The following is an 18,146-nucleotide window of genomic DNA, read 5'->3' as shown; positions in this document are numbered from 1 at the left end:
TAAAAGCTGACGTTTGGAGCGTTAGCCCTTCTTCAGAGCGAATGGCGAAGGGCTAACGCTCGAAACGTCAGCTTTCAAACTATTTACGATGGCCAATTTACACTTTGTCAACTGAGTTGATAAAACCAAAATTACCTTGTTACACCAATGACGCAGCACCACACTTCCTTTAAAAATTTACCTTCTTTATTAAGATAAACATCCGAGTCAGGATACCAGAGCGAAACGCTTATGTGGTGAAATTTCTGATAGAATTTTATCGTCGCCGGACTACTGTGTGCTCTCAAGAAGAAAACCTTAGTTTAATGCACGTTCAGGGCCGCTGAGTGTCAAGAACAAACGATATATAGGAACAAAATACCTTGGAGTATTAGCAAACTCTCACATTCTCGCCAGTTTATTTGTGTTCAACGATGTAATGATTGATTAATCATTACATCGTGCTGTTTGCCTTTACAGTGAGTTTCACCTTTAAATTAAAAATTTTAAGTCAATATTTAACTAAACAAATAAGGTTCCTCCAGTTCAAAGGATGCGCCACTTTCTTCTGCATCAAGAATTATGAAAGTACGTTTGTATACAAAATTGAAAAACGTTCTAGACACCAGTGAAGTGGCCATATTTTGTTGTTTAGCTTTTCAGAAAACATTTGACTGTTCAATGCATTTCATTATATTCACATCATAAGTCATCGCACCATCAATTTTTTACATGGATATGACGCCACACATCCCGTTAAACTTTTTTTTTCTTTTCAATTCGCCACCACAGCAAACTCGCCGCCATTCGAAGTCAATTCGCCACTGGTAGCGAATTGCCTTCTACGTATTGCCTCTCGTGTGAAACTTACATCAAATGAAAGCTAAAATGTAGTAGTACATTGCGAAAAGGGAAAGGGACTCAGAAGTTAGGTGTAGCGTCTCAATAATGTAACGTTGAACGAAATATCACGAAGATCATGATCAGTTTGCGAACAGCGAGTGGAGGTGAGTTTTGTAGTGGCGAGTTTGTAGTGGTGGCGAATTGACCGGATACTTAAAAAACCACTGAGGGTGCATGCGTATGTTCGCGTTACTAGTATTTTAAAATCTACTACAATCCAATCTTACAGATGCTTAAATTATAATTGGAAATGATTTAACACCTTCACATTAAAATACATCCATGACAGTCTCAATTACATTTCTATTTATTTAGTCTCACAAACGAGACATGTCAAGTTCCACTAAACCACTTTAACATCTTTAAGTTAAGACCTGAATGAAACATTAAAAAAAGACTATTTACAATCGAAACTCGAAACTATAACACATAAAATGACTTCCTCCTTGGCCAATTCTTGATCTGTTACTGCAATAGTTAATCAATGTCGATGTGATTCAAATTAGATTCAGCTCTAATTTGCCAAATTTTAAATGTTAACTTAATTTTTTGTTACATGCACTAATCCTGGCACATCTAGTTTTCAGTGAACAACAAAACAAAATAAATAGAAAAGGCTAAAGGAAGAGTAATTTCCTGGCTTTACGTAAATAATTCCTGTATAAAAATAGGGAAGACCTCCTTTCCACATAATGCAAATATTTTCTCATGATTACACAAACGATTACACGATTGTTCGCATTATTCTTTTCTCTCTCTCTCTCATACGAAACAAACTTCAAAGAACGCATTTGTCCCTAGCTTTACTGGTAAAATATGGTAGGGTCGTAAAGAAAGGATCATTCTTTTCTCTGATCTTTAACAAAATAAGGTATATATTACTTATTCCCTCGATCAATTCAAATTTTCCACAAATTAAGAAGTTAACCAATAACAATCAGTGAGAAGAAACACTGTGTTTACGATATTCTATAAGACAACACAACACTAGCAACAAAGCCAATGCCTCTGTGCGGTAGGTAGTGCCGGCTCAAGGAATGTACTTATACTTTATCTTGTGCAGTTCAATCAAGTGACGATAGAATGTACTTACAATGTGTACCGTGATTAAATTATCTACATACGAAGACTTAGCAAGAGCAAATAAATTACTTCGCGGCTATTTACATTTTTTAAAAAAAAAAAGGATATAGCGTCTGGACCTCAGCTCGCAAACACTCGATATTACATCAAGTGACCGTAAATCTATCCAAATTGCGACAACATCTCGCCCTGTTCCATCAGAAAAGAGGGAGTGATCTAAAAATGGGCAGAGTTTTACTTACTCGTACTGCGCAAGGCAATAACTTGTTACAATACCTGCTACAAACCAGTTTTTGACGCTTACTTAACCCTTTCTATCAACATCAGCAAGGACATCAGCGAATCGTACAGCTGTGAGCTGAGGTTCATCTTTCGTCAGTGCTACAGGAATTTAGGTCTAAAAACTTTTTTACCGTGTGAACAAATGTCTCTGTACACGCAAGTTGCCAAGGAATACACAACAGGGAAGAAAAGATCTCGATTACTTAGAGTCCCATTTCTGAAGGTGGCGGCGGCTCACTGCTACCTTCCCCTTCAGAGAGTGCACTTGCTTCTGCCTCTTGAGCCTGCATCTTACGCCTCCTGCTTCGTCGCGCTCTGAGCTTCTCCTGCAAGCCTTGCTCCACGCGAGCCTTGTTCAATTCCTGCTGCTTCTCAAACTCAGCAAGCTCCTCTTCGTGTTGTTTCTTCAGCTGATCAATATTACCAAAGAGATCTTCTTGGTTTGGAGGTGGGGCAAGTTCAGACAAGGGCACAGGTTTGGAGGCATCGGCGCTGTCTCCCCCTGAGGCTTCTGCCTCAGCTGGAGGCTGCTCCCCCTCGGGATGTGTCTCTCCATCCCCAGAGGGTGGAGCATCTGCAGGTAACCCTTCTTTATCCTCTGGTTCTGGAGCCTGATCATCTCCCTCCTCTTTGGCAACTTCTCCTGGTTTGGCAATGTCAGCTCCTTCAGCCTGGGAGTCATCATCTACCAGTTCATCTCTCTTTACTTCCATCTGACCAAAAACCGAATTACACGGTAAACGATCAATTTGAATATCAAAATCTTGCAAGAACTTTTCTTTTGATCACAAAAATGATGAATATGCTGGAGTTTTTTTACATTGGGACATTCATATGTTACTAATGTTCACACTCTGCCTTAATATACATTAACAGCTTTGAAGAGCTACATAAATTTTTATGCTACAGTTTTTTTAGAAATTGCATTATATTCATTGCCATCGTTTATGCAAAGAAGCCTTGAATGAAAGCAAATAAGAGACCCACAACAGCACAGGGTAGGCAGTTTTCCTGCCATAAAAAAGTAAATATTGGTAGTCTTGCAGATGGGATGACAGTCCAATTTTAGTTATCCTATTATTTTGTCTAATAACAACTGCTGCTAACCATTTATACTCCTCTCTGACAAGAAGCACCACTAGAGATAAGTGTCTAATGCCCAAGAACACAACTACAAGTCTGATGAGGAATCAAGGAGTCAGAGTCTTGCTCACTAACAATTGGCCAACAAATCTGACCCATATTAAGGAGAATTTAAGCATAAACTACTAACCATGCACATGGGACATACCTCTAGTTCAACTCCCAGTTTTTCTTTCACTGTACTTTTAATCAGGTTCATTCTTTCCTCTTTAAGTTCATAATACTTTTCATGGAATTCCTTCTTCACTTCGCCCAAGTCTTTCGAGATGGTCTCCTCAACAACGCGATTAACCCACTGAAGAAGACTTGAACATTTGGAGAAAATTTGTGCGAGCACATTATATGTCTTCTGGTAGTTTGCTGGTACATTGACGTCATTGAAGATTGAGTTGGTAATTGCCTTCAAAACCTATAACCAAAGAAATAATTGGTGATCTTAGTTAAAAACAGGATGGAAATTTGCTCATATTAATCTATCGCCCACTCCATTCACCTGCTAGAATGAAACTGGCATAGTCATGGTTTGTTTATTCCCAGAAAAATACCTAAATATTTCAAAATACAAAAATTGATTGACTAGCTTATGAGCTACATAAACTTATGAGCGACTATACAGAAGAATTTTATTGGAAAATTCACTACTTGATGAGGGAGTTCTGCATTTAAATGTACGTGAAAAACGATATCGAACTCATCACTTCGCGATTCATGCAATATTGGTTTTCAAGTGCAATTTAATGCGGAATTCACAGGTGAAGTAATGGTTTTTCCTTGAATAGCATAACTGAATAAAAATGAGAAAAGAAAGGAAACAGCATTACTTAAAATTGTTTTGTTTACCTAGATGCAAAACAATATAACTTAGCCTCGTTTTTTAACTTGCAATTCCATGCAAAATACCTCACTTCGTTTAACCAATCAAAATGCTAGATTTTATTCAATGATGTGATTCTTATCAGTTAGAAAGAGTTTGTGTTTCAAGTTGACCCATTTTTGTCTCAAGTGGCCAACTTATACCCTACTGAACTGGCTTTCATGTACAAAGGATACGCAGAGATTATTAAAAGCAATTTTTCAAGCTTTACTCACAAAAGGACAAAATTAAACCCTTCCTACATTGATGAATCTTCCTGAAGTGTTTTTGCATCAGTTAAGGCAAATGTACATTGTTCAAGACAGCAACACACTGGTAATAAATCTGTGAATTTAAATTCACATGGTAATCAAGAGCAATTATCGCTAACCTCTAGGTCATCTGGAGTGCAGTAAGGAGCAGTCACTGGTTTGAGGCTTCCATAAGCCGTAGAGATGTTTTGGATTGCTGCAATAGCATGATTTCTTGTTTCTGCAACCATAGTATATTTGACCTGAAGGTAAAGAAATAAATGCATTTAAATTGTTTTAGTAAGTATCCAAGTTGAAGCATCCCTATTACATGCAGCACATCCCAAGAAACCACTTGTAAATCTATGCAGGCCTCACTTTGTAGATAATCAAAGTTATGTTAATATACATGTCAAGTAACTGATTGAATGAACTATGATTTACAAATTAAAATAAACCCTCCTGCTTACGGTTTGTCTGTGCCCAGTCTACAAGCTTGGAAAGGTCTATAATTACAATTATTTATTGCATGCTAGTCCAAGTTTTAAGTCAAATGTGCCATCTGCTGATAGAATTACACTTACCACTGGAAGTGAAACATTGTTTGTTGAAATCTGTGCCCAGCGTCTGGCACTCCAACTAAGTTGTCTTGAAGCATGATCAAGGCATAAATGAGCACCACGCCAGCGAGTATTTGCAGTACTGATTCGTGTTTTCCTTTCTCCCAGTAAGTCAAGTTCCATTTCTAACTTCCATTCCTTGTCACTACCATAAGAATCATTGAAAATACAGCCCAACAGTTCTTCTTCCTTTTTCCTCAAGCTTTGTAGCTCATCTTGATCTTTTTTAGCAGATATCGTCTCATCATACAGTTTCTGATATTGTTGTCTGAGACTTGCAAGTTCTTGCTCTGCAATTTCTTGTTTATTCAATGCTTCTGCATACTCTCTCTTTTCTTTTGCTACTTCTGCATTTAGTTGATCAGCACTGACAAAGAACGACCGCACATTGAATGCTGTACTCACATCTACCACATCCTGGTACTCTTTGGCACTAAAAGGTATAAAAAGAAGAAAAAGGTGTAAAAAGTTAAGTTGACTAATGTACTAGATATAGAACAACAACAACATACATTGCATAACTAATCAGTCAAATCAATATGCCTAATGAAAAATTAAATATCAGTCTTCAAGTTATGATATTAATCCCAGCTATGAGCATTAACATACATGGCATAAAATGTCTGGTAACAGAACTAGGACAGTTTAAACAAGTACTTTTTGGATAGAATCTCAAATTAACTGCTAAAAGTGAGGTGCCATGATTAATGCATGGACATTTTTATAAGTGGCAAATACATGAAGGACCAAACCAAGCAAGAACAAATAAAAAACATGTTTCTTTTCATTCAGGGGGAGTCTTTGATAAAGCTGCATCTGGTTGGGTGCACACACTGCAATTTATGCAACAATTGATCACACTATGTTATAAGGTGTCAAGTGAATGCAATTAAGTGAACACAGCTGATATTCTTACAACAATGAATATTCCCTCCAAAATTGTTCACTGCTGAAAGCAGTCTGGCCAAACTCCCCTTCAAAGTGTTAAACACACCCATAAACTAATAAATATCATGCTGTAGAAATCCTTTCTGATCATAAATTATTATTAATTTTATTTGCATTATTACAAACTGCTTGTGAAGTATAGATAAAATAAATGCTAAACTTTCATCAGTATGGCATTTCAATAATTTCAAATTCAGACATTTCTTTATCATGACACACAACTACAAATGCAACAAGTAACTTTATTTCCTGATTTCCACCCATCCAGTCCTTGAATTTTGAAAAAAGGGGGGTGCAAATTTAGTCTAAATACTAGAAATATGATTTTGAGTTAGTACTGTAAACTTAATCAAAACATAAATTAATGTTTCATACTGTACGCAGAGTAGAACCTGATATCATCAGCTGGTAACCAACTTCATACATGTACTATAACAACCAAATGTTTACAGCTAGCTGAAAGGTAATCAAGGGATCGCTGAGTTCATTTATGTACACGTTAATAACGTCTGGGGCCGTACTTGATTAAACAAATTAGAAAACATGGAAATTAAAATATCGTTTCCACTCACGTTTGAGCCTTGAGCTGTTGAACCTTCTCGGTATTCTCTGAAAGTTTTTTGTACAATTCCACCAGCCGCGCATGTTTTATTGGATATTCATTCTCGACGCCCTTTCTTTCCAAGGTCTGTATTTGGTTTTCTACCTCCACGAACTCTTTCAGCACGTCCTCGCTGAAATTCGGTTTCTCGCGTTCTTGCCCTTCTGCTTGTTTTTCGTTTTCTTCAGTGTTACCTTCACCTTGAGTCGTTGTTTCGTCCGGAGCCTCTTCGATCTTCTCAACTTCATCAGCTACAACTGCTGTTACTACCTCTGGCCCTTCGCTATCTATGTTGTTATTTAATTGAGGAGCTTCTGTTTCTGGCGCAGATTCCTGGTTTTCGATTTGAGCCGGTGCATCTCCACCCGGAGCAGTTTCAGGACGGCTTTTCTTGGATTTCGCACTACTTGATCTGCTACTACTTGAGCTGCTAGAACTTGATTTCGCTGAATCTTTCCTCTTTTCTTTAGGGGTTTCTTGTCGTATCAACTCAGGCTGTGGTTGATGCTCTTGTTCATTTGGTCGCATTAATGTGGGTGATTCTCTCTTTACGTCACCATTTCGAATGGCGTTCTGTTCTGGTGCAACAGCTTGCGATGATCCACAGCCCATGTTTTTCCTGTTAAATACAGATAAAGTTCCTTGTTAATAAATCATTTCATTTATTATATCGGCCAACACTGTAAAATATCAAAGGTCACGTAGGTACAAAATGTCAGTTCAATCAAGAGATTTGCAGTAAGAGTACAAAATTAGCCAAACTTAAACTAAACCACAAGATTTGGGCCCTCGCTCTAGTTTTTTGGTTCTGGATATTTTACAAATACATACTTTTTCAAAGTAAGGTCACATTTATATTTTTGTAAATGCAACTCATTTTGATCGATCGATCATTACGTTTGATAAATTCAGTTAAACTGCACGGAAAAAAATCTTTCATCCGTTCAATCACGTACCGAAATTTGCGGTGAAGCTGAGGCCCAGAGGCTCAAAATTTCTTCATAAAGAGTAATCTAGCTATTTCTGCGACTGTCGCTTTCCCATTTGTTGAAATTTCTGTAGAGAACACGTCCTTGTATGTGTCGAACCACTGTACAAGATGGCGAACATATTATATTTGGAAATCTGTTGCGATAGCAACAGATCAACAGTTTCCAGCGAGCCACTGGCAGGTCCGACTAGAACAATAAATCGATTTGCAGTCATGCAAATGTAGTGTTACTCAATTTCACGGTTGTCAACATGATCAAAACATAATTTTTTTTCGTCAAAGATATAGCAAAATTTGTCTAGGTAACTTCTACTTCAAATCCAATTGGAAAGGAGTTCCATAGCCATGTTTACCTCAGTGAATACAACGTTCTTTAATCCCCATGGCAACAGCAAAACAGTTTTGCTCGCCAATTGTACTGCAACATGAAGTGAAGACGTAAATGTTTTCTTCTTTATATTCGAGATAAGCCTCTAACAAAAGAAAAAAACTTTCTCGATTTTTTTCAGGCTGTGGCAGACTCTCATCATTCTATTATATTTCTACATTAACCGCCGCCTCCCGCGGTTAGCTTAAGTGAGGAGAATCTGCTACCTTTCTATAATCAAGAAATGGATAGATATTCTAGTCTTCTCGGATAAGGACGGATAAACCGTAGGCCCCGTCTCCTGCAGGGTTAGGGGAAGGAGACGTTAATTTCCCACGCACGAGATTACTGTGTGGTGGTTGTCCTCCCCTGGGTGGGATGGGTGTGTATTGGCCCTGAAAAGCCCCTATGGGGAGTGGTCAATTAACCTATGTCAGGCTCCTACCTATGTATGTGTGTATGTATGTATGTAATTCGGAAAACTGCGCTCGAGTCGCATGATTTTTCCCATCCATCGTTTATCCCGATCTTACATGTTTTCCCGGGTTTGGCGGGTCTAACCAGTGCCAGGGGTCACTAGCTGAATAGGGGAGGGGTAACTCCCTGTTGATTCTAAAGGAAGGGATGGAAATAATAAATCTAATAGCTGTTTTTGGACCGGAAATAATTCAAAACATAATTTCGATAAAAAAATCTTAACACTTAATTAGAAGAACTAACTGACAAAGAAAGTCAATGATCAATTGGTCGAAGTAGCTCTCAGGTGTAGAGAGGAACGGGAACTTGTTAAGTAACAACTTTGATTTTCATGAAGAGTGCGAGATGAAAACCTAATTTGTTTTGTGCAGAGTCGCCTTTTAACCTATGAATCACGCTAAATACTTTATCGACGACAAAAAGCGCATTGGAAATGATTAAAAAAAGTCTTAGTATAAATTTTCCAACGCAGGCAAACTGTATGTACAATATCATACAAAGCTTTTTTTTTAATTCCAATTGAAGAAAGGGCGGAATATATTACCCCTTTTAATCCTTTATCGTCTTTATAACTTTATTGTTATTATTTTTTCCTGTTTAAGTCTACGATACTTCCCTGACCACAAGACACCGCCTCGCAGGCTATTCAGTACTGCGCTTCTGCAAGTATTGTACGACCTAAAAACTAGCTGCCTTTGGTCGGACACCTGAGAAAAAATTGCAGACATTGTCCAAAACATGTTAAGAGTGCGAAGAAGTGCTCAACCAAGTGAGCCGAGGAACACGAGACAACACGGAAGATAAAACGGTTCAAACTATTTCTTTCTTCTCTTGTTGTAGAAGGGAACGATGTTGCCCTTGGATTAATGGAGGGTCTCAATGGGTGGGGTCACGTTGACGGTTGACGTTAAAAATTAGGTCATTTGACGGTTGACGGTTAATTTTTTGGAATATCGTTTACGAAACGAGCTAGAGGCACGAATTTGGGTGATATTTCATAATGACGCGTTTGTAAAGAATTGTTGATTTATAATTAACAATTATTCGCCGAAGGCGAGGTCAATATCGTTACCTGTGTACAGCCGCCCCATCCCCTCAAAAAAATCGAATTAATATTCACCGAACCTAAGGCGAATAATTGTTTTAGTATAATTCCAGAAGGTCGTAGTAGTAGCAAGTATGATAAATATTGTAAGAAATAGACAACTTTTTTGTGAGACATGTTTCGGCATTCTTATGCCATCTTCAATCAATGAGTAACTGAACGTGAGTAATTATATATCATACAAGTAGATGAATAAAATATTTACGGTAGGATGTAATACAAAAGCGGGTACTAATTACAACGTGACACCAAACATCAAAGGTGTGAGCTAAAACGCTAGAAAAGTGTTATAATGCGGTAATTGTTTGTTAAGTTCAGGTTTGGTCTTATTTATTTAAAAGCTGAGCTTCTTTGAGTTTTAAATCAATTAAGTTGTCAGCAGAATCCAGAATACTAAAGCGAGAAAGGGAGTATTTGTTCTTACAAGAAGATGTGTTGAAATGCTTAAAAATATGCGAGTTTTTATCGCTTTCCGTGTGCTCCTTTATTCTGGTAGAGAAGAGGCGACTAGTTTCGCCAATATAACGGGAATTACAACCCGCACATGGATTTTAGAGCATCAGGAGTACGATCTTTAACACTGAACATATTTTTAATTTTGAAAGAAGTGAAAACTAGTTTGATATTAAGGTCCGATTTGCAATTTCAGAGCTGAACAACAGAGAAATTTCTAAAATCATAACATTTTAGTAACATGTTATTTTATTATTTTAAATAAACCACGTGGAGCGGTTTATATAGCGTCAAATAAGGAATCGCTCGACCAATCAGATCGCTGGAAACTCTTTGCTCAGCTTTAAGATTTTTAATTCATTGATTTAAGTTTTGTATTACACATAAGATACATTAGCTTTTAGTAGCATCTTTTAGCATTTTTATTCATTGTAAATTTTTAATTTTTAATTTTCGAGGTCCTTTTTGTAAACCACTTTTTAGTGAAAAAGTTTCCTCATTAAAGATTGTCATCATTCATTCATTCTTTGAAATTATACTAATACCTATTAACGTTTTACGACACCGGAAGAGTTTCCACAGTTCTGTCGCTAACCAGTTTTACAGGACTTACATACATGTATTTTTGTGATATGTCAAAACTTTTAATTGTAAACAACAGAACTTGACCCCAATCAAGGCAATCGTTTAGTTCTTTTAAAATTAAGGATATCTGAGACATTTGACTGCTAACATTGGCTTGCTTATCTGACGGTTGACGGTAAGAATATTGCGTTTTTGACGATAGACGGTTGATATTTTGACCATTTGACGGTTGACAGTTAACTACCCTCTCACAATCCTATTCGACTTACAGGATGTCCGCCTTTCGTCACATCTTACATCATACATCTTACATCATATTACGCAATAATTAATTTGTTATGCATCTGTGACGTCACCATAGATCCCAGTTCTGCGCTTCCATTAACAGAACCACCATACAGGCAGTGTGCAATATGGCGGTCAAAATGGCGGACTAAAGGGCGATTTTCAAGCGTGGACTTAACTGATATGAATTTTCAAGTAATTCGTTTAACAAATGGTTAAAGCACAAGATAAGGAGCCGATTCTTAACGGGGATGTCGAACAACATGGTCAGATAACACAGGGAGAGTGGTATTTGAAGAGTCATAGGCGTAACGCTTATGACCGTCCAAGTCAAGACGCCAACATAGAATTCAAAGAAGTAATCGGCTCCCTGAGCGCTGGAGCCGTCGCTGGAGCGATTGCGAAGACGACAATTGCACCATTAGATCGGACAAAGATCATCTTTCAAAGTAAGTGAATTAACGAACTTAGTTTGTTCTCAATGCCGTTGTTATATTTTAAAACTGGCTCGAAGAGTTATTTGATTTTATTGTCAACCGCTTTCTGAATGGAAACTTAGTAATCTTAATAAATACGAGTTTGCAATGGCTTTGAAAACTAGCTGTAAGATTTTATTGTGGCTATAATTTATTCAAATTTTCTCTGAATCAATATTCTTGTATCTTACTCTCAAGAATGTCACGTAAGCTTCTGCATCTGCTGCCCAAGCATACTGTGTGTGATCTTGGCGTTTAAAGGTCATGAACAGGAATATCTAACATATTAAGATTGAATTTTAAGGGTAAGCGTGGGCAGTTAAAAAAAGCGATTATAAATTATTATCATAATTAGCACTGTTCTACTTACTATTTAAACTTTTGTTAAGATTCCTACAAGATTCTATAGCTAATAAGATCTTTTAAGATTATGTATTGCTCAAACTTGTCAAGATTTGTTCAAGAAATTTGGTGAGATCTTAGTAAGATTATTAATTCTTAATAAGATCTTGATAAGATTTTCATCTTAATTGCCATCTTATAAGATTCTTACATGATCTTACAAGATCTTCCAAGATCTTTACAAGATTTCCATCTGGGTAATCCAATGCTTTGTACAGTAATTAGGTGAAGATGACAGAAGTTTCTGTCAAAACATGTTTACAAACTCAAAAGTTTTATCGCTTTCTTTAAATTCTTAAAATGGAAAAAAGTAAAATGGAAAGAAAAAGCAAGGAATATAACATGTTAAGTCTCCTTATCTTTTTCTCATAGCTGCTTGGTCGCTTACAGTCTTTTTAGCACTATTTTGCCAACTTTGTTTGTTATGCACATGGTACCACCATGTAACTGTGTGTAAAAGTATACAAGGCTGGTCACTTCAACTGGTCCCAAACACAAACTGTCACCACTCAAAGTCTGATAAATTCCTCAACAATGGACTGATCCTAATGCCTACCTGTTCGAGCAGCAAAGGTTTCCAAATTCTGCTGCATCTATCCAAGAGGCACTCTGTTGTACCATCCATTCTGACTAAAGTGCTTTGTAGTGGTTTATAATGCAAACAGCCTCACCAAAGAATTCAGATATCAAAGCACTTCTGACCAAATAAATGACTTTCCTGGGGATAGATAGGAAGGTTATTCCTTTTACCCCATTACAAAACAACACTGTCATAGGAGTTGGTGTGTGTAATTTGACCCAATGCAAAAACTCCACTGTCTCTAAAAGTAGGATTATCCAGCAGATAACCAAGCTTTGTTGTAGACTGCAAAAAAAAAAAAAAAAATACATGTACATCACCCTCCTTTATTTTAGCTCTACTAGCTACAGTATACAATTTTTTCTCTTATGAGTTAATAGAGAACTGGTGTGCAACCCTTTTTGTGACAAAGAAATAGAGTTCTTGGAGCTTTGAAATTAATTATTAATTTTAGTTTCCTAGCAGTGATCATTTTCTTTTACTCATGAGCATACTGATCCAATTCTTTGATTTATTCGTAGCCTCCAAAAAACAATTCTCAGTTAAGGTAAGCCAGTGTGATAGATTTATAAAGTATATGTTTTGTTTTTTATTCCTATAATTCTAATTTCATACATTTGTTATATATGATTAACAACTTGTTTTAAGTCACACAAAATACAAAACAAAGAAGAAAAAAACTGAGAGAGCTAAGGCAGCAGGTATTGGAGTGTTATGCAGCCTTCTTCAAGATACTTTTCTTACTTGGACAAAAATTGATTAAGATACATGCACTCTTTATACTTTAAAGTGAACAAAGATCATGACTAAAAGATACCATATCCATTTAGCCAATGTGTTGTGAAAATGAGTCCTATCTGTGTTAATATTTCTTCACTATAAGTTGACAAGTCTCACAATCAAGCCTAATTACCCCATGACACCCTAACATCAGTTAGGGTATTCTCTATTGAATCACATCATTGATTAAAAAGTTACATTCTGATTGGTTAATCAAGCAAGGTATTTAGCTTGGAATTGTGAGTTGAAAACAAGGCTGAGTGATATTGTTTCACATCTACACAATACATTTTTTCCTATTATTCAATTATGCAATTCAAGGAAAATCCATTACTTGAGTTGTGAATTCCATGTTAAATTACATCCAAAAACCGATATTGCACTCATCGCATTGCGATGCGTACGATATCAGTTTTCACTAGTAATTTAATGCAGAGTTCTTTTGTGGAGTAACAAATTTTCTTCTACTGTTCTCTACACATTCTTACACTCAAAAACCGATATTGCACTCATCGCATTGCGATGCGTACGATATCAGTTTTCACTAGTAATTTCATGCAGAATTCTTTTGTGGAGTAACAAATTTTCTTCTACTGTTCTCTACACATTCCTAAGGTGCTCACAGGGAGAGTTGTTTTTAAAACGAAGAGCTTCTTTGGTTGGTGATCATTTCCTTTATTCTCAAGACCTTAATCTTTGTCTCAAGCACAATAATAATTTGCAGGGAGAAATTAAATGCTTGTCACTCAAGGGAGGGAAAGGTCAAAAAAAGATTGTCACAACTGTGCATTTCTTATGAAGCTGTCAATAATTTAGAATCTGACAGAAGTGAGACTCACTGCCCATTGTGGAGTTATAGTTTTTCTATTCTTCATTAATTCTGTCTTGATAGGGAGCTGTAAAGGTTCTAAGACACACATATGTGGAACATGGTCTGCATGGTCTCTTCCGAGGAAACAGTGCAACTATGGCAAGGATTATACCCTATGCTTCATTACAGTTTACTGTACATGAACAGTTTAAACGGCTGCTAAGACAAGGAAAGAAAAAAGGGTAAGACTGATTCCTTAAATTCATGGATGGTAGAATCCCAACTGCATAAAATGACTCTCAGATTAAGACGCTCTTTGCATTTATTAGGTCAATAGAATAACATTGAAATAGCAGTACAAAAGGAATGTATGACTGCTGCTGGAATCAAAGATTTTGCTATGCCACTTACATGTAGTTCATTGAAAGCTTTGGTCTGTGACCTTTAATTTAAAGCCTCAATTGAACTTTCGTTTATTCTTTTTTGATCTAATGACCACTCTATGTCACAAATACATTTCAGCCATTTTTTCTTGAAAGCAAGCCTCGGCTGGTTTGATACTTTCAGTACTGTAGCTATCTTGATTGTGGTTTTCTTTATTAATTGGATCTTTGTGAGAATTTACTTGAAAAAATTTTAAGGCACAAGTATCACATGGTTGATACTTGAAGCAGATGGACAATTTTCTCAGGTTTCCATTGTTTTCACAGTCTCTCCAATCTTGACAAGTAGATTCTATTTATATGTTTGTGACAAACTTATATAATGCTTCATATAACAATGAGGACATTTAAACACTCAAGGGTTTGATTTTTTCTTGATTTTCAGACCATTGCCTCCGGTGCGTCGGTTCATAGCAGGGTCATTAGCTGGTATTACAGCAGCATTCTTCACGTATCCTTTGGATATGATTAGGGCCAGACTTGCCATTACCTCAAGAGACAGGTATACCACTTTTAATTATGTATCCAATTAAAATTATTAAAATTATAGAAACAGGAAGTACATGCCACTTGCTTATAATTGCATGGATAGACGTTCTAGTCTTCTCGGATAAGGATGAATAAACCGTAGGTCTTGTCTCCTGCTTCTATTAATTAGTTAATTTGGTTAGGCAGGAGATGCTAAAGAACCTACTCATGAGATTACTGTGATGTGGTCTGGCCTGGTTACTAGGAATTAGGGGGGGGGGGGGTGTTAACGTGGGATCCACTGAAAAATTGGCTAAAGCTGTAGTGGTCTCCCTGTGTGAGATAATAAGGCAGAGCTAAATACATATATACAATTGACTGGCCCTTAACCCTATCAATAAATTACACAATAGGCTGGTTTTTTTCCTTCAACTTTTGAGTTGGAGATTTTTTGGTATTTGAGAATCCTACTAGTTGCCAAACATTCCTTTGACAAACATTGCTTGATGGCAGCATTTCTTCAAAAATGAAAATTCCCAAATTTTATTCCAAATGCCTTTGACATAAAATATGCATATAGCAGGGATTACAAATACGCCAAATTTGGCGTATTTTACGCCAAAAATTTATTAGTGACTCCAAAAAAATTCCAACAGGGAGTCACTTTGACTCCAGAGAAGAATTAAGAAATGTTCAGCAGAATTTTATTTGCTGCCCAGCAGAATCTTAAAAATTGTTACATCCGTAATGAAAGAACAAAAATGGAAGGTATTGGTATTCCTGAAACAACAACATTCCTTTGTGACACAGACTTTGTCCGCAGCTCGTTTGCGTCTGAAGCACTGCACGTTGATCAGCCGCCATTTTTAATTATGAATGTGTTTGGTCAGCGGTTCTTCTCCGAGCACGTACCACATATAATAGTAGTATAAAATGCCTACACTGCACGTGCTCACATTTTCAAAAATGACTCCAAAATTTTTGGACAAGGAGTCAAAGTGACCTCAAAGGGAAATATAAATTTGTAATCCCTGCATGCATGAATGTGAAATACAATAAATTGCAGGGGAAGCAGATAAAAATTTTACTTGCTAAGCTCTCAGTGCCACCCCCCATCCCTTTGTGTCGAGTTGTTGATTTATGCTTATTCAGAGTCTTGCATGTTGTTGTTTGAGAATCTCAAGATCTTGAAAATGGCGTCATCACACCATAAGGTTTACTTTACTTTGTTTTCTTTTTTTGATATTTCTGTCAGGTATGCTGGACTTCTGAACACTATAACCAGCATCTACAGAGAAGAAGGTTTATCCGTGTATTACAGAGGCCTTTTGCCCACACTAATGGGAATAGTGCCCTATGCTGGGATAAGTTTCTTTACTTATGAATCACTCAAAAAGCTTTACAGTGATGTCTTTCTTGAGAACAAACTTAACCCTTTGCATAGACTCTTATTTGGTGCATGTGCAGGACTCTTTGGACAATCAGCTACTTATCCATTGGATATAATTCGCCGACGCATGCAGACTGATGGAATAACTGGCCCTTCAAGGCCAGAGTATCAAAGAATGTGGAGCACAGCCAAATATGTTTACACCACCGAGGGACTGAAAAGAGGCTTATACAAAGGATTAAGCATGAATTGGATTAAAGGACCGATTGCTGTTGGAATGAGTTTTACAACATTTGATCTGTTATACGGGTACATACAGAGGCACTATATCTATACAATGACCGGTTGAGAGGAAACAAATCCTTTTGCATAGCTGTATGCAGAATATCTGTCTGAAAATGAGGGGTAATTGATTTGGGCCTTAGGTACTAATGTACACACTGTTTGAGGATGTGAGTGTTGGTAGTGTAACAAAATTAACTTCTGATAAAAAGTTGCTTCTGGTGTGCGAGGCACTCATGTAACGAGTTTACCCCTGGCACTTTGGATGACTTAAGCGCATGACAGGGGTTAGGGGAGGTGTACATGTAGAAGCAATTAATTCACTAGAATTGTTTGGTTACTTGCAAATCTGCATCCCAGAATAAAATAAAAGCAATAACAATGTCAAATTCAAAATATTAAATAAGCATTGCCAAAAATTCTGGATGATTTCACTGTTTTAGAATTTGAAGTACGTATACGTGCACTATTTCGTAACATTATTTAATTTGTATTTGAAAATCGTAAGGTTCAATTGCCATTGTTGTAACTTGTATTTTCCAAGTTTTTGTCTATTTTGTATATCGTGGAAGAGTTAGCTCCCATTTCAAAAGTGAGGCAAAGTGCAGCATCTGAAGAGGTAAATAAAGATTCAGAAGAACGTAACATTATATGGTTTGTTTGTTGATCGTTTGGAGTGTTCGACCGTTTAGTCCTTAGAAAGTCTGTTTTCGATGAAAAAGACACGTTTCAACAACGTGAGCGGCAGTAATCATCACAACCGAGTTGCCAGTAGTTTGAGCATCGCATAGTTTGGGTCTGCTGCGTGAAAACTTATTATTCAGGTAACTTCTGGTATGTTTTTTACTTTTTCGTCCAAGTAGGGTTTTGACTCGACGCTCACAATACGTTGGTTTAGTTCAGTTCGTTGATAATGTAGATAAATAGTCAGTACGACGCTGGCAATCGGTCGCATCTTTCAGAGAAGTCTGTTCTAAGTAAGAAAACTGCAGCTCACCAAAGTTGCCGTTGAAAACTGTTCGTGCGGTAACTGAGGTTATGCACTGAGCCACGAGAGCCCATTTCGATTGAGTGTCGTCAAACCAAAGCCAAAGAAGTCACAACAGCCAATCAGAAGAAAGGATAACTTTACAAGGAGCCAATGAGAACTAAGAGTAAACACTGTGACCCCATGTAGATAGTCTCCTTTCAGTCTCAAAAACCAACAGTCCAGGCCTACGCAGATCATAGAGTCATTAGTCTTCCTTGGCTAGGCTTCATCACAGCGAGCACGACTTCATTGAGCCCTAAACTTGAACGCTGTCAATAAAGCTAACAAAGCTCCTCGCGTTTTTAAGTGCATATCATGGCCAGCAATTATGTTCTACAAGTCGCTCAGAATTAATTGTGGTAATGAATGGATAACCAGAAAAGAGGTGTCCAGATGACGCACAAGATTATGTGTCACCTTTACATGGTCAACTTCGGTCAAACGAGAGCTGTACTTATCATTGATCGGGATGAGTTACGAATCTATCTTTAAATCGAAAACCACCCCCTCCCCCCGAAACATGATGTATCTCCCATCGAAGTAGGTAGTGGAGAACAG

At 37.2% G+C, this 18,146-nt stretch overlaps 2 protein-coding genes across 3 annotated transcripts; one reads left to right on the top strand and one right to left on the bottom strand.

The window, feature by feature from the left end:
• Positions 1 to 1,171: 1,171 nt before the first annotated feature.
• LOC111337191 (uncharacterized) lies at positions 1,172 to 7,781 on the bottom strand. 2 transcript variants are annotated; one of them, XM_022943442.2, is made up of 6 exons: positions 7,620 to 7,781; positions 6,635 to 7,282; positions 5,079 to 5,547; positions 4,635 to 4,757; positions 3,539 to 3,799; positions 1,172 to 2,960 (listed from the first exon to the last, which is right to left on the bottom strand). In XM_022943442.2, exons 2-6 carry the CDS (start codon positions 7,273 to 7,275, stop codon positions 2,451 to 2,453), a joined length of 2,004 nt encoding a protein of 667 aa, XP_022799177.2. In that variant the 5' UTR covers positions 7,276 to 7,282; positions 7,620 to 7,781; the 3' UTR covers positions 1,172 to 2,450. The 2 variants fall into 2 exon arrangements, with proteins under 2 accessions (XP_022799177.2, XP_088586545.1); XM_088730419.1 differs by lacking the exon at positions 7,620 to 7,781 and adding an exon at positions 7,495 to 7,597.
• A 3,236-nt stretch (positions 7,782 to 11,017) lies between these two features.
• Positions 11,018 to 17,208, top strand: LOC111337215 (mitochondrial coenzyme A transporter SLC25A42). Its single transcript, XM_022943481.2, has 5 exons — positions 11,018 to 11,375; positions 12,906 to 12,931; positions 14,057 to 14,217; positions 14,804 to 14,920; positions 16,142 to 17,208. Exons 1-5 carry the CDS (start codon positions 11,138 to 11,140, stop codon positions 16,623 to 16,625), a joined length of 1,026 nt encoding a protein of 341 aa, XP_022799216.2. The 5' UTR covers positions 11,018 to 11,137; the 3' UTR covers positions 16,626 to 17,208.
• Positions 17,209 to 18,146: the final 938 nt, after the last annotated feature.

Source organism: Stylophora pistillata, chromosome 1, assembly GCF_964205215.1.
Source record: "Stylophora pistillata chromosome 1, jaStyPist1.2, whole genome shotgun sequence".
NCBI classification, from domain to species: domain Eukaryota; kingdom Metazoa; phylum Cnidaria; class Anthozoa; order Scleractinia; family Pocilloporidae; genus Stylophora; species Stylophora pistillata.
Note: the sequence above shows the minus strand (reverse complement) of the source record. Positions and strands in the feature narration are given on the sequence as shown.